The sequence below is a fragment of the Corythoichthys intestinalis genome, chromosome 2 (genome assembly GCF_030265065.1).
Source record: "Corythoichthys intestinalis isolate RoL2023-P3 chromosome 2, ASM3026506v1, whole genome shotgun sequence".
NCBI classification, from domain to species: Eukaryota; Metazoa; Chordata; class Actinopteri; order Syngnathiformes; family Syngnathidae; genus Corythoichthys; species Corythoichthys intestinalis.
This window is the reverse complement of record NC_080396.1, coordinates 34906189-34927157: the sequence shown is the minus strand read 5'-3', so window position 1 is coordinate 34927157 and position 20969 is coordinate 34906189. Positions and strand designations below refer to the sequence as shown.

At 40.2% G+C, this 20969-nt stretch overlaps 1 protein-coding gene across 1 annotated transcript in view; it reads left to right on the top strand.

Moving 5' to 3' along the window:
- The window catches only part of ift122 (intraflagellar transport 122 homolog (Chlamydomonas)), a 51675-nt gene that overhangs the window by 9208 nt on the left and 21498 nt on the right, over window positions 1-20969 (top strand). The window contains exons 6-18 of the mRNA XM_057829977.1: window positions 18-84; window positions 167-313; window positions 934-1009; window positions 3740-3931; window positions 4743-4881; window positions 5350-5552; window positions 7320-7457; window positions 7586-7750; window positions 7976-8173; window positions 8273-8413; window positions 8755-8808; window positions 11887-12048; window positions 16657-16823. Of these exons, the coding sequence (XP_057685960.1) occupies window positions 18-84; window positions 167-313; window positions 934-1009; window positions 3740-3931; window positions 4743-4881; window positions 5350-5552; window positions 7320-7457; window positions 7586-7750; window positions 7976-8173; window positions 8273-8413; window positions 8755-8808; window positions 11887-12048; window positions 16657-16823 (1849 nt within the window). The remainder of the gene's footprint in view (window positions 1-17; window positions 85-166; window positions 314-933; window positions 1010-3739; window positions 3932-4742; window positions 4882-5349; window positions 5553-7319; window positions 7458-7585; window positions 7751-7975; window positions 8174-8272; window positions 8414-8754; window positions 8809-11886; window positions 12049-16656; window positions 16824-20969) is intronic.

The window sequence follows — 20969 nt, the reverse complement described above, 5'->3', positions numbered from 1 at the left end:
CTTGCTTCCCATTGCAGGCCTTTGGTCACCTGAGCAAAAGTCTGTAAATAAACACAAAGTGAGCAGCAAAATATCATGTTGCGGGTGAGTAAACCACACTTTCCTTTTCACCTTATTTAAAAAATCATCTACGTTCACTGGGTTTCACTGTCTTATGTTAAAACAGGTGGACAAACGATGGGCAGTACCTTGCCCTAGGTATGATGAACGGAGTGGTGAGCATTCGCAACAAGAACGGCGAAGAGAAGGTCAAGATTGACCGCTCGGGAGGCTCCTCCAGTCCCATCTGGTCAATAGCTTGGAATCCTTCCAAGTTAGTAACCGGGAGACACACGAGGGATGTTTGATGTTGAGCCAGTAGGTGGCGGCAGAATAGTATGGGATTTAGTGCAAGGCTAAATCAGCACAGCAGATGTCTGAGACATTGATTTTTCAAAAATGTTTGAAAATGTAAAAGATGGAGCAGGGAAATATATTTTGGTTTTAATATGGTTTCTGTAGAAGTAAAAACATGATTCTAATTCATTAATATTGTAATGAAGGTAAACTTGAGGCGGCTTCGTACAACAGAGTAGTCACGTGGTGTGTCATTCTCTTTAAAATGAACTGCAGGTAAAATAAACATTTAATCTTGAAGGCTCGTTATACATTTGTTACCAACTTACTGGTAGTCATTTTCATAGTAGGGTGATATAGCTAATACATACAACATGTGTTGCCTTCATTATAAAGCTTACAGTATATACGCCTTTTAATTTTTTGCGGCTCCAGACGTTTTTGTATTTTTTTTGGGGGGTCCAATATGGATCTTTCAACATTTTGGGTTGCTGACCCCTGAATTAAGGTTTTCAGAACATCTGTCTGTCTTTAAATACACCAAGTGTCCTTTAGTCTTTCTTTTTGTAACAAATTTCCTTTCATTTGTTTTTCAAGGGATGAACAACATGACATCCTTGCCGTGGCTGACTGGAGTCAGAAGCTTTCTTTCTATCAACTCAGTGGAAAGCAGGTGACCGACCCAAGTCATGTGACTTTAAAATCCTCATCTGCGAACTAATACAGTACAGTATGCCAGGGTTAAAAGCAGTGTTGTTAATAACGGTGTTAGAACATAACGTTGTTACTTACGGCGTTATTTTTTTCAGTAGTTAGTAATCTAATTAATTACTTTTCTCATCTTGGCAACGCCATTACCGTTACTGAGGCGGGAAAGGCGTGCGTTACCATGCGTTACCATGTTGGTTGAATGATGCGAGAAAAGTCTGAGAGAGACTCATGGAGACGAGAGAGCAGAGCAGGAGTGGGGAGGAGGCAAGGGAGTTGTGGCACCGTTACAAACATGATGCTAGGTGGCTCCAACAATACCTGACTGTAGCCGATAGCCTACAAACTACGCTCACATGATGCTCCTGCAGATATCACATATACATAGAACTAGATGCAAATGACAAACATGGTGGCATTAGCAACATGTATAAAGAACTAGCTGCGTTAGTAAACAGCCGCCATCTTAAAGCAGTATACTTCTCAGGAAGGCTCTGTTGTAGAGAGCCTTCCTAGCGAACCTAAGTAACTTTATATCTAAAACGCTCCTAAAACGGCAAAATCTTGACTTAAATCTATCTTTAAATGATGGAACAGTTTTAAAACTTACACATGTCGAAAGTAGACCGAAGGGAACTAATGCAATAACGGGAGCAATTTTAGCAACTTTAACGGTTGATTCACAACATTAAATGACTTCCACACATAGCAAAGGTTACTATTTAGTTATCACAATATCCGCAATACCCCATTGTCTAGTTAAATTTAGGGTAAAGAATTTTTTTTTTTTTTTTTTTTTTTTTTTTGGGAGAAAAAAACAAACATGAAAATTATCACCAGTTACTTTCCCAAGTAACTAATTACTCTTACATTCAAGTAACTGAGTTACTAACGTAATTAGTTTTTGGGAGAAGTATTTTGTAACTGTAATTAATTACTTTTATAAAGTAAGATTAGCAACACTGGTTAAAAGTTTCAAAATGTGGTCCAAAGCGAAATGCATAAAGGGTGTCATTCATTAGGCAGTGCAAGAAACCTGCATCACGGTTGAAAGAATCGTGTTTAATCAACTGAAAAAACACAGAATTTCAGCCGGGGTCTCCTATTTTAATGCATGCACTGAACTAGCCTCCTCACACCACCCCATCACGATGCTGGGTAGTGGCTGCCAGTCGGGGACTTGGCAGCTACAGTCTTGCTCGGCCGGGCAGTGGCCTCTCAGTGTTCTCACGCTTCCGGCTTCCTCTGACCCTTTCTATCCGGGTGTCCTCGGGCTGGATGGGAACTGATGGGACGGTGAGGTGTCCACCAGGTAGGGTTCCTTTCCTGCCCCAGGGCTAGTGGGCCGTGAGGGTCCCGCGGTGTGCCTTGTCGGTTGAGGGGTTGCGGTAGTGGCTGGGAGTCCGGGTCGGCGAGCAGTGTTGGGGCAGGCGTGGTGGGTACAGTGATGCATCCCCACGTCCTTTCCATGAGAGCTGGTTGATGGGGGCACGGATGTTTCGAGGGACCCCCCCCCTGGGTCCCGGGGGGATGAGAGCAGCCCCTGTGTCGGAGCTGCGGGGTGAGAGGTGTTCAGTGCAATCAAATGTGGGTATCCGACATTGCTCGCCCGTCCTCGTGACATACTCATCATACACACTTGTGCGCAAATCCTTCCCAAAATGATGATAGGCATCCAATCGTGTGCTGTTGAATCGTCCTTCTGCTGTGAATTGAAATGAGTTCAACACTAGTAGTGCCACTCCTCCCACTTTAAATCGATTGGACGTCTGGCGCCGTCACTAGCAGCCAATGCGTTAAAACATTGTCTGAGCAAACCATAACAATTATTTAACATTCAAGTTAGTATGCAGTATTTTTTTTTCTTCTTAGGGTCTTTAAAAAAAAAAAAAAGACTGGTATCGGCACAGTATCGGCATTACACAATGCCGCAAATTGTTGGGTGTTTCAGTATTGGTATTTTTTTCATTTGCTTGCCCAATCGGGCATGACTTTCATCTTTCACATGAGAGTCACTTCTAGGTGTTGTCTGTTCCTTTAATGAAATTCTAGATAAACAGTGGTATTTACTATACAAAAGTAGGAAATAATACAAATTACCTAGCCTCCTATTTCGATGTAATAGCTGTGCTCATATGCAATTTGTTGGACGTGGCCCTGCTATGATTTAATGGCCCCTAGATGTCTCGCCTCCCTCCCAAACTCCCTGTGGGCAGTGCCGTAATTGTACACAACTATGCGCTTTCATTACCCTGCCTTTATGCCACAGGCTCATATACTGTCGCTGGCCTACTTTTTTTTTTCACTCAACATTCAGTTTTGAATACAAAGCCAGGAATTGTGTGCGATGAATAAGAATCATCTGTGGCTTGTCAGGCTCTTTTTCCACCCCCCACAGAGAGGAGAACCAGATGTGTAGAGGTGTGTGATTAATACCGAGCTGTGCTCATGGACTTTGAACGCTAAGACATAAGCTACTTCAAACAAAGATGCACTTTACTATTTTTGTCCATCTAGCTGTCGCTTGTCTATTTATTATTAATTTTTAAACTGACTCTTAAAAGAATGGTTGGATGCGGCATTGACTTTGAATGGTGCCGGCCCAGACAGTGGGAAATATTGGCCATGGGCCTGAGCAATAAATAAAAGAGAAGCCTTTTCAAATGTGGTCGCTGTCTCTCTTTGTCTGGCTCAGATTGGAAAGGACAGGAATCTCTCTTACGACCCGTGTTGCATCAGTTACTTCTCCAAGGGCGAGTACATCGTCATGGGCGGGTCTGACAAGCAGGCCTCCCTTTACACAAAAGATGGGGTGCGACTGGGCGTCATTGGCGAGCAGAATTCCAGGGTTTGCACATGCCGGGTCAAGCCTGATTCCAATTTTATGGTGAGTTCAACAAAGATGTACCAAACCATGGTATCGGCGCACCCGGAGGGTGCTCATCTAAAAGTTCAATTTTGGAGTAAAAAGTTAAAAGGGAAAAATGTGTCCATTCTGGCTTTAGGAAATACTTTAAATAAAGCAAGAAATTTGTTGTATATACATTTTTTAGATGGAGAGGGGGAAGCGTAGAATTCCTCAATTGTATGGGGGGGAAAATGATTTGAAAATAGAAAAATGCACAGCATTACTAATGGGGCACAAATTGGCTGAAGCCAGAAAAACTACAGTTTATGAAAGAAAGTAGTAGTTCTGGAGTGTTGTGTTTCCTTGTAACTTTTTTTCCCCAAAATTCAGCTTTTTTTTCAGACGTCACGTCAGTGATTTCAAATCATTTCTCTAAGTCCTCAACTAAATAAATTGTGACCCACTGCTATTTTCTTTCTTGATACTTTTTTGGGTGTGTGTTTATTAATGCCAGAAGGATGTTTTTTAATCTGAACTGTTTTGTGTAAACTCTGTCATTTGCCTGAAAAAAAGGCAGTGATTATGTGTGAAAGTCAAGGATTTCAACAATTATCTCAAGTGACACAACAACACATTTGAAACAAAGCATCCTCTCTAAGACAGTGGTTCTACTTTATACTAATACTTAAAAAAAAAAAAAATCATGCTATATTTTGGCATAAGCGATAAGACTGAGTGTTTCATTTGTTATGTGTGGCTGTTCCAACCACAGGAACATTTTCCCACTCTTGCAGTCTTTTCTTGGAGGTGTTAATTAGACACGCTGCTCCATTGTTTTTTTCTTCACTAGGTGATGGGCTGCCAAGATGGCACTATTGCCTGCTACCAGCTTCACTTCAGTACAGTTCACGGCCTTTACAAGGATCGTTACGCTTATCGAGACAACATGACTGATGTCATTGTCCAGCACCTCATCACTGAAGGGAAAGGTGCACTTTTGCTATAGAAATAGTTTTGATAAGCATGAAACGTGTTCTTTTCTTCCCTTTGTTGCAAACATGACCCAACATGTGCTTACTACTAACAGTATTTTAACATTTTGTACCCATAAATTATTTATTCATTGTGTCTTTTGTTTCCATTTTCATGTATTCTCCTTTAGCCCATTCTATGCCTGCTGTTTTCAGATTAGTCCACCTGTATTACCAGCCATTTTAAAGCTATCATTTTTCAAGACCCACAGATTATTGTGTTCTGTGATTTATATTTACTCCGAATATATCAAATTAGGAATGTACTCATTCAACTGGAAAAACAAGTTTCGTCTAACTTCTTCTGTTCTTTAATAATTACCTGTAAAACATTTTACACACACATTTTACATAGTATACCCCCCCCCCCCCCCCCCAAAATAAAATGTGGTTCTTTGATTTTCAGACGGTTGTCTTCTTTTTCAGTGAGGATTAAGTGCGGCGAGCTGGTGAAGAAAATTGCCATCTATAAAAACCGCCTTGCCATCCAGCTGCCCGAGAAGATAATTATCTACGAACTTTTCTCGGACGACTCTTCGGACATGCGCTATCGTATCAAAGAGAAAATCTGCAAGAAGTTTGAGTGCAACTTGCTGGTGGTCTGCTCCAATCACATTGTCCTCTGTCAGGTTAGAGTGATCATTTTCTTATAGAGCAGGGTTGTCTAAACTGTGGCCTACAGACACTGAAAAACATATTACAGGTAGTACCCGGTTTACGAACGAGTTCAATTCCTACGCTGGCGATGTAACCCGGATTTCCGCGTAAGTCTGAATTTACCCTAGTTTAAATACCTCAAAACACCCTCTAAATTAAAAAAAAAAAAAAAACTATCCAGAAACATACAGTATATTATATATATATATATATATATATATATACAGTGGGGAGAACAAGTATTTGATACACTGACAATGGGAAAACCCATTGGCAGTCTATCAAATACTTGTTCTCCCCTCTGTGTGTGTGTGTGTGTGTGTGTGTATATATATATATATATATATATATATATATATATAAAACATAAAATAAATGTACATATCTACATTGAACAGTAACACAAACAAAAACATTTTTTTTAAAAATGTAAATACGCTCTCCATCAACTTTGCGGCTTTCCATTATTCAAGCGGAGTTAGGGGTTTGGTCCCTACTAACCACGAAAAACAAGGATTCGCAGCATTTTACAATATCCTTATCCCTTTGGGTTATTTTGTTTCTTGTAGCCCTTAACTCATTCACTGCAACTGACAGTTATAAACATCAAATCCATTTCAAGTGGAAAGGCTAGTAGTAGGCATGTGCTGGTATGAGATTCGGACAGTATGATAATCTTAAGCAAATATCACGGTTTCACGGTATCACGGTATTGCAATTACAGCTCTAAAATGTGTTATTTTGAGATATCTGGGTTTAAAAAAAATCAATTGAACAGGATTTTTATTCGTCAAAACATTAGCAAATTGGAACATAAGTATAATGTTAAGTTTAAAAAATTAAAAAATAAAATAAAATATTCAGGTGGTAGTGAGTGATCATTCGCTTTCATCCCTCCCAGTCAAAGTGCATTGGACATCTATCACAATCAATGGCAACCAATGGGTTCATACTTAAAAATTCATTTTAAAACCCACATCTTTTTTTTTTTTTTTTTTTTTAACTGATTCTGATCCTCTGTTTAACAAATGAAAGTGGAAGGATTTCAAATTGGCCCTTGCATCCTTTAATTTTTCTGAAACCTGCCCTCTGAGAAAAATGTTTGGAGACCCCTGTTTTAGAGTTTATAGAGGAATTATGGAATTTGTTTATTTTTGCAAATTGATTTAAAATTGAGGGTTTGTGGGCAGGAAAAAAACAGCATTTCACAAATGTTTCAATGGGGTTTGTAAATGTTCCGAAGGATTTGTTACTCTCTGCCCCTACTAACACTCTTCAACTTGATCAAGTAAGTCACGAGTGAAGGAAAAGAAGCGCATAGAGCCGATCCAGCGTGCGCCTCTGTTTCTTGTCTCTGTATTTGACAGACACTGTTGGGGAGGAGGAGCTGCCATAACACATAGGTTACTTTCTTTCAAATCTACTCCTGTGCCAAAGAGATCTTTCAGATCTTCCTCAAACAGGCATCCTCGTTTTTCATCCTCCAGACAGCTTTTAGACACTGCAAATGGGCTGTGCTCATATGGGACGTGGGCCTCTGTGTCAAAGCAAATTTTTGTTTACTCTACAGCATCCTGCTTGGACTCGTGTTGTAAAAAAAAAAAAAGACCAGCCAGACAAGATTTGTTAGGTGCTGATGAATGCCAACAAAAAAAAGATGCATAAAGGAAATAAGGCGGATGATTTACGCACTGTGACACGATAGCAAGTGAAGCACTTCATGCTGATGTGTTTTACAGGAAAAGAGGCTTCAGTGTCTGTCCTTCTCCAGCATCAAAGAAAAAGAATGGCTTATGGAGTCGCTTATTCGCTACATCAAAGTCATCGGTGGGCCGCCAGGCCGAGAAGGTCTTCTCGTCGGGTTAAAAAATGGAGCTGTGAGTGTTTGGAGGTTGTCTGGGGGAAAAGCAAGAGGGAAACAGTGGATTCAATACTTTGATGATGTGGTTTTTTTAAGCTTCTCAGAATCATAATTTTGAACACTGACTGATTGATTTTCCTGTAGATCCTCAAGATTTTTGTGGACAATCCATTTCCCATCACTCTGCTGAAGTTATCAACATCGGTGCGATGTCTGGACATGAGTGCCTCGCGGAAAAAGCTGGCCGTGGTGGATGAGCATAACACTCTCTTGGTGTATGACATTAACAGCAAAGAATTGCTTTTTCAGGTCAGCAAGCAGCATATTAGTTCAGGGGGAGGGCTAGCTGACCGACAAATTATAGTGTGTTTTCCCAAGGTGTGGGGCTGCTGAATACATCTGAAAACATGATGGTGATATAATTTTTACACAGATTCTACACACGTGTTTTCGAATGAAAGGCTTCTGCGATGGAGGGAGTGTTATTGTATGTGAAGAATCCTTTTTCAAACTCATGCTTTGTGTTCCGTGTAGGAGCCTAACGCCAACAGTGTTGCATGGAACACTCAGTGTGAGGTCATGCTGTGCTTCTCTGGCAATGGGTACCTCAACATCAAGGCCAACAACTTTCCCGTCCACCAGCAGAAGATGCAAGGTTTCATGGTGGGCTTCAACGGCTCCAAAATCTTCTGTCTCCACGTCTATTCTATGTCTGCCGTTGAGGTACCTCAGGTGTGTACAGATAACGGACAGCCATGTGCAATGAGAGGAACTTACTGTTCACTTGAGTGAAACGGCGCTCGAATTTTCTTTATCTCATTTCCATTTTAGTCTGCCCCCATGTACCAGTACCTGGAGAGGAAGATGTTTAAAGAAGCCCACCAAATTGCCTGTTTGGGTGTGACGGACAGCGATTGGAGGGATTTGGCTACTGAAGCTCTAGAGGGCCTCGACTTTGACATTGCCAAGAAGGCAAGTTACTTCCACACACTTGTATTTGTAAAATTTAGTTTTTACGTTTTACTTAGTGGATACTATTAAGATTGAATTCATTATCAGTAATGCAAGGTTTCACTTTTTTGCCTGCCTGTCCTGTTCTTTGCAATAAAAATATGTATGAAAACATCATTGTTAGAAAGGTAACAGTTTTAGCAAACTCTGTTCTTGTACTTTTTATAAATAAATAAGACCATATTTTATGAAAAATTCTTACATAAATTAATATTTCAAAGGCTACACTTACTTTTTCCACCCACTGCAGTGCTTGAGGTATGTCGCGGCAGCATGTAAATCACGCCTCTTCCCCTCTACAGGCCTTCATTCGTATACAAGACTTACGATACCTGGAGCTCATCAATAGCATTGAGGTAAAGGTAATTGTTGTTGTAAATTGTAAATGTTATTCTTTAAAGTAAATTCATAGTTTGTTCTTTTTCCCCAAGTTGAGATAAACCCTTGATACAGTATCTGAACTACCACAACACATACTGTGAGATTACTATACAAATACCAGGGGTGGCTGTGAATGAGTTAACAAATATATGCCAAAAAGCATTAGGGGAACACATAGTTACATGAAAACAAAAGTAAAAGAAAATTACAGTAATCCCTTGTTTTTCACGTTTAATGGGGACCAAAACCCCCCCGCAATAAGTAAAAAACCGCAAACATTTTTTGTGTGTGTGCTCAATGTATTTTTTCAGATTAAGCATTGGAAAGAAGATATATATTAGACATGTTTTTTCACTTTTTTTCCCCAACGTATAATTAAAAAAAAACTTTTATGTATACAGGACTGTCTCAGATAATTAGAATATTGTGATAAAGTTCTTTACTTTCTGTAATGCAATTAAAAAAACAAAAATGTCATACATTCTGGATTCATTACACATCAACTGAACTATTTCAAGCCTTTTATTATTTTAATATTGCTGAATTTGGCTTACAGCTTAAGAAAACTCAAAAATCCTATCTCAAAATATTAGAATATCATGAAAAAGTATACAAGTAGGCTATTCAACTAATCGCCTGAATCATCTAATTAACTCGAAACACCTGCGAGGGTTTCCTGAGCCTTAAAAACACTCAGCTTGGTTCAGTAAACTAAATCACAAGTATGGGGAAGACTGCTGATCTGACTGCTGTCCAGAGGACCATCATTGATACCCTCCATCAGGAGGGTAAGACACAAAAAGAAATTTCTCAAAGAGCAGGCTGTTCACAGAGTGCAGTTTCAAAGCATATCCACAAAAAGTCTGTTGGAAGGGAAAAATGTGGCCGGAAACGCTGCACAACCAAGAGAGATGACCGCAGCCTTAACAAAATTGTGAAGAAGAGCCGCTTCCAGAATTTGGGGGAGCTTCAAAGACAGTGGGCTGAAGCTGGAGTCCAGGTATCAAAAGCCACAGTTCACAGACGTGTCCGGGAAATGGGCTACAATAGCCGTATTCCCATGGTCAAGCCACTTCTGAACTCAAGACAACGGAAGAAGCGTCTGACTTGGGCTATGGAGAAGAAGCACTGGACAGTTGCAGAGTGGTCCAAAGTCCTCTTTTCAGACGAAAGCAAGTTTTGCATTTCATTTGGAAGTCAAGGCGCCAGAGTCTGGAGAAAGGCTGGAGAGGAGCAAAATCCAAGTTGCTTGAAATCCAGTGTGAAGTTCCCACAGTCAGCAATGGTTTGGGGAGCCATGTCAGCTGCTGGTGTTGGTCCACTGTGTTTCATCAAGTCCAGAGTAAATGCAACTGTGTACCAAGAGATTTTAGAGCACTACATGCTTCCATCTGCTGAAAAGCTCTATGGAGATGAGGATTTCATTTTCCAGCATGATCTGGCACCTGCCCACAGTGCCAAAACCACCAGTAACTGGTGCACTGACCATGGCATCACTGTCCTTGATTGGCCTGCTAATTCCCCTGACCTGAACCCCATCGAGAATTTGTGGGGTATAGTTAAGAAGAAGATGAAAGACACCAGACCTACAAATGCAAATGAGCTGAAGGCCGCTATCGAAGCATCCTGGGCATCAATAACACCTCAGCAATGCCACAGGCTGATTGCCTCCATGCCACGCCGGATTGATGCAGTAATCCGTGCAAAAGGATTCCCAACCAAGTACTGAGTGCATCAATGGACATTTTCAAATGTTTGATTTAGTTTTGCTGTTATAAAATTATTTTTTTACTTGGTCTGAGGAAGTATTCTAATTTTTTGATATAGGATTTTTGAGGTTTCTTAAGCTGTAAGCCAAAATCAGCAATATTCAAATAATAAAAGGCTTGAAATAGTTCAGTTGATGTGTAATGAATCCAGAATGTATGACATTTTTGTTTTTTTAATTGCATTACAGAGAGTAAAGAACTTTATCACAATATTCTAATTTCCTGAGACAGTCCTGTATGTATATATATATATATATATATATATATATATATATATATATATATATATATATATATATATATATATATATATATATATACATAAAATATTAATAAATTATTTTTTAGCACTTCAAATGTAATAATTATGATAAGTTTTAAACATGTTACTGTCCCAATGAATTATTTTTAAACCACAATAAAGCACAGAAATGCTTGGCTTCATAAAATTCATTAAATGCTCAAATCCGCTCAAGCTGCTCACTTACACACAATGAGTTGCCACAGCAACTGTTTAACAAGTTAAACGATGATTGATGCATGCGCCGCTTTGATGTTAGCTTCTCTGCCAAGTTCAAACATCAATGTCTGTCAATCATTGTTAACTTTAATAAGCAACTCCAGTGGACTCACTGCCTGAACAATAAACAGCAGGGAGAGGGAGGGAGGAAGGCAGGGAGGGAGGGAGGGAGAGTGATAGTATGCAATTGGCTCGGGACAGCTCATCTGTATATATATTTTTTTGATTAAAAAAAATCCGCAATGACCTGAGAGAGCAAAGTTTGAAGCGCGAAGTAGTGAGGGATCACTGCAAATCTAAAAAGAAAATTATTTAAAAATCCCTAAAAGATGAAAAAAAAAAAATGAAATCGAAAAAACAAATTATGGAATTTGTTTAAAATAAAAATATTAAATATATTTTTTCAAATTTAATTAGTTTTCTTTATTTCCATTTTTAAAAAAAATATTTTTATAATTTTTATATTCTTAGGATTTTCTAATTTATAGGTGTATTTTTCAGTTTAATATACGGTAACTAGTTTTATTATTTTTTAAATTTTTTGGATTAATACTATATTTTTAATACTATTTTTATGTATGTAAATTCAGGCAGCAAGGAAACAATCACAAGTAAAACTGACAACCTAAACACGTGAACACAAAGAAAAACGATCATATGCTTTTGCTTCATAAACTACAGTATATGTCGGAATAGTTAAATGAATTGTACAAAATTGGATGACGTGCACTAGTGTCTGATTGTTTGTGTTGGGGGATTTACAGGCAAGAAAGAAGCAAGGCGAGAACGACAATGACTTGTTCCTGGCGGACATCTACGCCTACCAGGGAAAATTCCACGAGGCGGCCAAGCTTTACAAGCGCAGCGGCCAGGAACCCAAAGCTCTGAGCATGTACACTGACCTGCGAATGTTTGACTACGCCAAGGTAATACAACAAACATGCTGAGGGATGGTCCCGTCACGGTGATGTACAAACCCTGGACAAAATGATGTCGAACTCTATGCACTTGTGGAGATTGATCATGTTATTTATTTTGGAGAGAAAAAAAAACAATCCCGTACAGTATGTTTCAGAGAAATACTGTACACTGCTGGCAGAACCTATTGCACCCCTGCAATTCTGTCAGATTATGCTCAATTTCTCCCAGAAAATGATTGCAATTACAAATGCTTTGGTAGTAATATCTTTATTTATTTTGCTATCAAGTAAAAAACAAAAAAGAGAATGGAAAAAAATTAAATCATCATTTTGCACATAACTCCAAAAATGGGCCGGACAAAAGTATTGGCACCCTTTGCAAAATCATGTGATGCATCTCTAATTTGTGTAATTAAAAGCACCTGTTACTTACCTGTGGCACATAACAGGTGGTGGCAATAACTAAATCACAGTTGCAGCCAGTTAAAATGGATTAAAGTTGACTCAACCGCTATCCTGTGTGGAGAAAAGAAAGAAGACCAAAGAAAAAACTGTGAGGACTTGAGAAGCAAAATTGTGAGGAAGCATGGGCAATCTCAAGGCTACAAGTCCATCTCCAAAGACCTGAATGTTACTGTGTCTGCCATGCACAATGTCATCAATAAGTGTAAAGCCCATGGCACTGCGGCTAACCTCGCTAGATGTGGACAGAAAAGAAAAATTGACAATAAAGTTCAACGAAAGATTGTGCGGATGGTGGATAAAGAACCTCGACTAACATCCAAACAAGTTCAAGGTGTCCTGCAGTCCGAGGGTAGAACAGTGTCAACCCGTATGGTGGGTATCGATGGTAGGATACCCAGGAAGACCCCACTTCTGACCCAGAGACATAAAAAAGCCAGGCTGGAGCAGAGGTTGCGCTAGACTTTTTCGTTGTCTGTCATTTTGACTGACAGGGTCATAAAAATCCAGTCATAATCTATTTTTACCAGTCACTTAAATTTTTAAAATGATAATAATGACATATTCAATAGAATTTAGTTTCTCTTATACATCCTCTGGTTGTCCTACATTTCTTGCCGTTCTTTGGGGTAATTTAGTTAGCTTTATGTAGCGATCGCAAATGCCACTCAGTGACAGCCAACGAACACTTATCATTTTTTCATTGATAACAAATCTTAATTCTATAATTTATTTGCACTTCACCCTTACTAAAGTTTTTTTTTTTTTAATATATATACAGAAACGGTAACAGTGGCAGTCAGATACCATTGTAATTCTTTTCAGGTCATTCATTGTCAGACAGAAGCAGTACGGCACAACTTACGCTAAAAAAATTAAGAAAAATGACTTACCTCTTTGTCCTCTGAAAGACCATGACAACCCAACAAAATGTTTACGCATATGAAATGTGAATGGATTCACCAAGCTGGTGTTAAAGTCTGTGCAAGTTGATTCGGTCTTCACATTTTTTCCTCCCGAGTTTTTGGTTTCCGGAAACGTATGACGAAAACATCCTTCATGTGTCGTAATGTCTAGAGTCGTTTCTACAAGTTCCAAAAAAGCAATGCGTGATCGGCATGTTCGTTTTTGAAACATTACCCTCAGAAAAGTGGCACAAATTACGTTGTTCCTATGCGAAGGCGGGTCTATAATGTCCCACTTCGGCTTTACTTCCACTTTACGATGCGACGTCACGGTCTAAAAAGAGCATGCGTGCGGTACGCCATTGCTTACCCGCTTGTGCATAATGAAATGTCTCAAGTGGGATTGCTGCAGAGGCTATTGTCATGAGGTTTTGGACTTTTGCCTCGGACAGACGACTTCTCATGGCCGTTTTGATGTTGTTCTGGAGGCTGAATCCGCGCTCTGCGGCCACACTGGAGACTGGGATTACAAGTGCCACTTCACAAAGTTTTGAAATCAGGGAACATTTCTCCAAGTGACCTGATCAAAAGTCGACAAGACTCTCTGACTGAGTGGTTTCCTGAACCCGCAAGCACCCGCTTCAGCGGAAGGAAATCCCGCAGCATGCGCTCCTTCTGAACCAGTGGTTCAGCTGCACCGGTCTGTGACCCAGACGCGCTCCAAAGCCTCCTGTCCTTAACTCTTCAATGCGCTGTCAGCACTCAGCACCCGGATAGTGAGATGCATCAAAAGAGACAATAGCTAATTAATATGCTCACTCGCCACCTTGTGGTCTGGGGTGTGAATTGCAACCGGTCAAAATGACAGACGGGCTTCAGCTTTTTCTGTCACCGTTTTAAAAAAAAACGGTCAACGACGGAAAATATTCGGTTAACGCGAACCCTGGGCTGGAGTTTGCCGAAACTTACCTGAGAAAGCGAAAACGTTTTGGAAGAATGTTCTCTGGTCAGATGAGAAAAAAGTAGAGCTTTTTGGGAAAAGGCATCAACAAAGATTTTACAGAAAAAAAAAAGGCCTTCAAAGAAAAGATCACGGTCCCCACAGTCAAACATGGCGGAGGGTGCCTGATGTTTTAGGGTAGCTTTGTTACCTCTGGCACTGGACTGCTTGACTGTGTGCATGGCATTCTGAAGTCTGAAGACAACCAACAAATTTTGCAGCATAATGAAGGGCCCGGTGTGAGAATGCTGGGTCTCCCTCAGAGGTCATGGATCTTCCAGCATGACAATGACCCAAACTTCAAAAAGCATGAGAAAATGGTTTGAGAGAAAGCACAGGAGACTTCTAAAGTGACCAGCAATGAGTGCAGACCTGCATCCCATAGAACACCTGTGGAGAGATCTGAAAATGGCAGTTTGGAGAAGGCACCCTTCCAATCTCAGGGACCTGGAGCAGTTGGCCAAAGAAGAATGGTCTAAAATTCCAACAGAGCATCGTAAGAAACACACTGATGGATACCGGAAGCGGTTGTTGGCAGTTATTTTGTCTAAAGGTTGTGCTACCAAGTATTAGGCTGAGGGCGCCAATGCTTTTGTCCGGCCCATTTTTGGAGTTTTGTGTAAAATGCTAATGATTATTTTTTTTCTTTTCATTCTCTTTTGTGTTTCTTCATTGCAAGCAAACTAAATGAAGATATTACTTCCAAAGCTTATGTAATTGCAATCATTTTCTGTGAGAAATTGAGCATTATCTGACAGAATTGCAGGGGTGCCACTACTTTTGGCCAGCAGTGTATTTTGATTCAAAATATTCAAAAGAGTGTCTTTAAAGTAAATATAAATAAAAAAATCAAGAAGAAAAAATTGGAATCGCTCAATTCTGATGAAGGGAAAAAATTATAATTTTTCTGTTGTAAAAAGTGCCTACATCAGGTGATACCTGCTGATTAGACTGTGGTTAAATAAAGCGTGCTCACAGAGTGCTGTTGTAGCAAATGGTTTGACATAAATCAAGCTCCAACGCAGTTGAAAACAAAGGAGAGAATTATAAAACCTGTTGTAATGTCACTTCTTCCTTGTCAGCAATGTCTAAAATCTGGAACAAATCCAAACAAAATGTGAATGTTTTAGGATAAGCCAAAGCCAGTCAGTTTTGAACACGTTTTGAATTCTGTCCATCAAAATGACATCACTTGATCATAATGCATTTTGCCATATAGAAAAAAGTGTGAAAGCTTCCTTGAAAAAAGACGTGTCAACGTGATGGTTTGCTAATAGTCAGGAACTCAAATTCCAGAAAATGCGTTAATGAGGAGTCCAAGTCTCAAAGCTGAGCTGTGAAACATCAGTCAGAGCAAGTTGGAGCCACAGTGATGGATAATAGTGTTTGTCACTGCTGCTTCAGTCCATCAAGCTTCACACATTACAAGCTGCTAACAAAGCGACAGGTGCTTCAACTAAGTGCATGTGATTGAGTGTTTTTGTTTGTTTTTCATAATTCCATATTTTTTTCCTCCACTTGATGGAATAAAAACAAAAATTGGGACTGAAAACACCATTTTTTTTTCTTGCTCTTATGACGTTTCTCAAAGGGTGGGATTGTAAATACAAATTGTTTTGTGGAACTTCTGTGATTGTCCTTTTTGTTTCTCTGATGCAAAACATTTTAAAGCTCATCCTCCAGGAGCGCTGATTCCATCAGGGGTTATATGTCAGCATGTGCATTTTTTATAGCCTGTCGTCTTCTCGTACGTCACTCCACATAAATCTTCCCAACAGTTCGTGGCGTGCTCATAAAGCATGTTAACTCTCACGTATTCTATCATAACACAAAGCTCAGCTTCACCGTCAGAGTTGGAAATGAAGCGTCGGCTTTTACATGAATCTTTTGGAGGTCAGTTAGAGTTAGGGGAGGGGGGGAAATGCTGCCCCCCCCTTACATGCATATGAAGACTTTGATCATCAGCAGCGCATTTGTGTTGGCCGAGCAGATGATGAAGGGCCGACTTGCTTGTGTGTCAGATTTTGCGATGTGTGTTTGATGTTGCTGCTGTATATTTATGCGGCTGTCCGGCCATCTGCTCCCTGAGGCTGTATGTTTTAGTTAAGACGCACGCCGGAACTGGGGGCCAACGACTCTATTTTGACTTTCATTTGTCCGCCGTCTGCAGTGGGACAAAGCATCAGTTTTTGCTTCCCGCATAAGGGAATTGCTGTATATCACAATGCTTTGTGTGTTACACTGCAGGACTATGTCGGGGCGGCCGATCCGAAGACGTCACGCATCCTGATGGCCAAGCAGGCCGACTGGGCCAAGTGCAGCAAGGAGCCCCAGGCTGCGGCCGAGATGTACATCTCAGCCGGAGAGAATCTGAAAGCCATTGAGGTTTTGGGGGAACAAGGCTGGGGTGACATGTGCGTGCCTTTTTCAATTTGCTTATTTATGAGGGATGGAATACCAAATAGAATAGACTTCTAGTTAAACAAATCTACAATTGTGCTGTACTGTACTGTGGTATGAAAAAGTATCTGAACCTTTTGGAATTTCTCACATTTTTGCATAAAATCACCATAAAATGTGATCTGATCTTTGTTAAAATCACACAGATGAAAAAGCAGTGTTTGCTTTAACTAAAAAGCAGCAACTGACAGCAACAATAACCAGATGCTTCCTGTAGCCGCAGATCAGTCTGGCACATCGATCTGGACTAATCTTGGCCCATTCTTCTCAACAAAACTGCTGTCTGGCATTAATCGCTGTCTTTAGGTCATGCCACAGCATCTCAATGGGGTTCATGTCTGGACTTTGACTTGGCCACTCCAGGACGTGTATTTTGTTCTTCTGAAACCATTCTAAAGTTGATTTACTTCTGTGTTTTGGATCATTGTCTTGTTGCAGCATCAATTCTCGTTTTAGCTTCAACTGTCTGACAGGCGGCCTCAGGTTTTCCTGCAAAACATCCTGATAAACTTTTGGTTTCCTTCTTCCATTAATGATTGCAAGTTGTCCAAGCCCTGAGGTAGCAAAACAGCCCCAAATCATGATGCCCCCTGCACCATGCGTCACAGTGGGGATGAGGTGTTGATGTTGGTGAGCTGTTTTTTTCTTCCACACATGACGTGTGGTACTCCCAAACATTTCAACTTTCGCTTCATCAGTCCACAAAATATTTTTCCAAAACTTCTGTGGAGTGTCCAGGGTGCCTTTTTGCTAACATTAAACGAGCAACAATGTTTTTTTTTTAGACGGCAGTGGCTTCCTCTGTGGAGTCTTCCCATGGACATCATTCTTGGCCATAGTTTTACATACACAGTGTATCAAAAAAGTGAGTACACCCCTCGCATTTCTGCAGATATTTAAGTATATCTTTTCATGGGACAACACTGACAAAATGACACTTTGACACAATGAAAAGTTGTCTGTGTGCATCTTATATAATAGAGTTAATTTATTTTCCCCTCCAAAATAACTCAAAATATAGCCATTAATATCTAAAACCCTAGCAAAAAAAGTGAGGGCAACCCAAAGTGAAAGTTGTCAATATTAACATACAACATGTCAACTGTCAATATTTTGTGTGGCCACCACTATTATCCAGAACTGCCTTTACTCTACTGGGCATGGGGTTGACCAGTAGCCTGGTACACCAGACTCACCGCTGTTCCAGCTATAGAGTCTGGCGACCAATGAGCGGTAATGGGCTGGGTCCCAGACTTTCCTCACAATGTTTGAAAAATACAGGGAGAACAGTCTGGTCGTGCCAGGCAAGTGGACCAAAGCTTCACAGGTTGCCACTGGAATGCTCTTCTACTCCTCCATGACGACGTCGCGGAGCTGCCGGATATTTGAGACATTGCGCACCTCCACCTTCCGCTTGAAGATCCCCCAAAGATGTTCTGTTGGGGTCAAGTTTGGAGACATGCCTGGCCAGTCCTTTGCCCTCAGCCTCTTCAGTAAAGCAGTGGTCATCTTAGAGGTGTGTTTGGGGTTATTGTCATGCTGGAACACTGCCCTGCGACCCAGTTTCTGGAGGGAGGGGATCATGCTCTGCTGCAGTATTTCACAGTACATGTTGGAGTTCATGTTTCCCTCAATGGAATGTAACTCTCCAACACCTGCAGCACTCATGCAGCCCCCCAGACCATGACATTTCCACCACCATGCTTGACTGTAGGTATGACACACTTATCTTTGTACTCCTCACCTGGTCGCTGCCACACATGCTTGAGACCATCGGACCCAAAGAAATTAATCTTCGTCTCATCAGACCATAGGAAATGGTTCCAGTCATCCGTGTGCTTTGTTGACATGTCTTCAGCAAACTGTTTGCGGGCTTTCATGTGTACCGTCTTCAGAAGAGGCTTCCTCCTGGGGTGACAGCCATGCACACCAATTTGATGTAGAGTGCGGTGTATGGTCTGAGCACTAATGCGAGGAGTGTACTCACTTTTGTGATACACTATAGTTGACGTGTGCACAGAGATATTGGACCGTGCCAGTGATTTGTGTAAGTCTTTAGTAGACACTCTAGGATTCTTTTTTTTACCTCTCTGAGTATGCTGTGCTGATCTCTTGGCGTCATCTTTGGTGGTCGGCCACTCCTTGGGAGAGAAGCAACAGTGCCAAACTCTCTCCATTAGTAGACAACCTTTCTGACTGTCGATTGATGAACATTCAGACTTTTAGAGATGGTTTTGTATCCTTTCCCAGCTTTATACAAATCAACAATCCTTGATCGTAGGTCTTCAGACAGCTGTTTTGACCGAGCCATGATTCACATCAGACAATGCTTCTCGTCTAGACAATTCTTACCAGCTCTGTGTTTTATAGTGGGCAGAGCATCTTTAAACCACTCATCAGTGATTAGGCACACTTAAACTTAAACCTAGACTTAAACTATTTGGTAAAAATTGGTTTCAATTGCTCTTTAAGTCTCCTTAGGCAGGGGGTTCACCTACTTAATTTTCTGCCTTCTGGCATTGTTTGCGTCGTTTTCTCATTAAAATATGAAAACCTATAAATGTTTGAATGGTTTTAGTTAAAGCAGACACTGTTTTTACATCTGTGTGATTTTATCAAAGAATCTGATCACATCTGATGCTTATTATTTGCGGAAATGTGAGAAATTCCAAAAGGCTCAGATACTTTGTCATACCACTGTATGTGTATAATTGTAGTATGAGAGCTATAACATCTATTATAAGTGACCTCATTGTTGCTCAGTGTTTCAATATACAAATGGCAAATTGCGAAAGCTGTGATAACGGAGAACATGTTGGAATACAAACAAAAATGACACCGTTTACATGTACAACCATTTTGTGATGTCAGGTTTACCCATGCACAGGACACATTGATAGACTCGGGCACAAGTGCATGAGATAATGGGTATTAATGACATAACAGGGAAAGGATGGCACTTTGGAATACTCCCATTTAATTGGCTAAAATAGCACCAGCTTTGATCAAATGTCTGCCCCCATGTCCGATGGGTTTTTCCTGAAAATAATTGCTGTTATTGCCCTTTTACTCCATCATTACACCTCAGAAAAATGAAATTCTGTCTTTTGTCTATTTTTAAACAAGATTCTTTTGGCTGGAATTCATATGATAAACGTGTTGTCTTTCCATTTGAACACGTTCCAAAATAGGCTAAAGAGAATGACACTAAAACAAACCCTTCTTAGACCGCCCAGAGGGAGGTCCCAAAGGTCTCACTTGCTTTGTTCTTCTTGGTACTCTGCTTTTATTCCTAGACGTATCAGAATAAATTTTGGTAGGTATTTTCTAGGTATGTATTTGTATCAATACTCAGGGCCAGATTTTTAATTTTTTGTCCCGGGGCTGTTTAATTTGATTAATTAATTTCAGACTTATTGTTGTCTGGAGGTTTTGATATGGTCTTTAGAGAGCATGTGTACATTTCAGATGTACATATCATGTCTCTCGGCTAACAACATCTTTATGGAGTAAGCCTGGCGGTCGTAGTTCATTTTTTTTTTATAAATCAGCTTATTTTCCTGTCTGTTGTACAGTTCAAGAAATACTAAAGGACACCCATCCATATAATTTAAATGTTCTGCCTGTAGCTCATATCTTTATTTTTTAAAGCGCTAACGGATTACAAAATGTTTTTTTATTTTATAGTATATTTGTCAATTTAATTGACCAATGAATCAGTTATTAAAATTTTATGCCGGTGAATATGGGATTCAGCATTAGCCAAAAAAGTCGGTTGGTCTCTACTATAATGATAAAATACATTTGATTTATTTAGAGGCTCGCCTGGATTTGCTAATTTAACTTTTTTTTTTTTTTTTGTAGAATTATCCTTTTATCAGCTTACACTCATACACGCCAAGCACAGTGAATTTTGCATTTCAAGGTACAAGTGGTGCTATCATGTCACATCATTGTGGTGCCGTTCGTTGTCATGGTGCTGCTGAAAAGCCAGCCGATGATACTGGTCCTCTTTTCCTCGCTCTTAAAATGGCACTGCATATGTACACCTCTGACCTCATCCCCTTCCTTTCATCTCGTTCCTTTCTCTTTTCATTCAG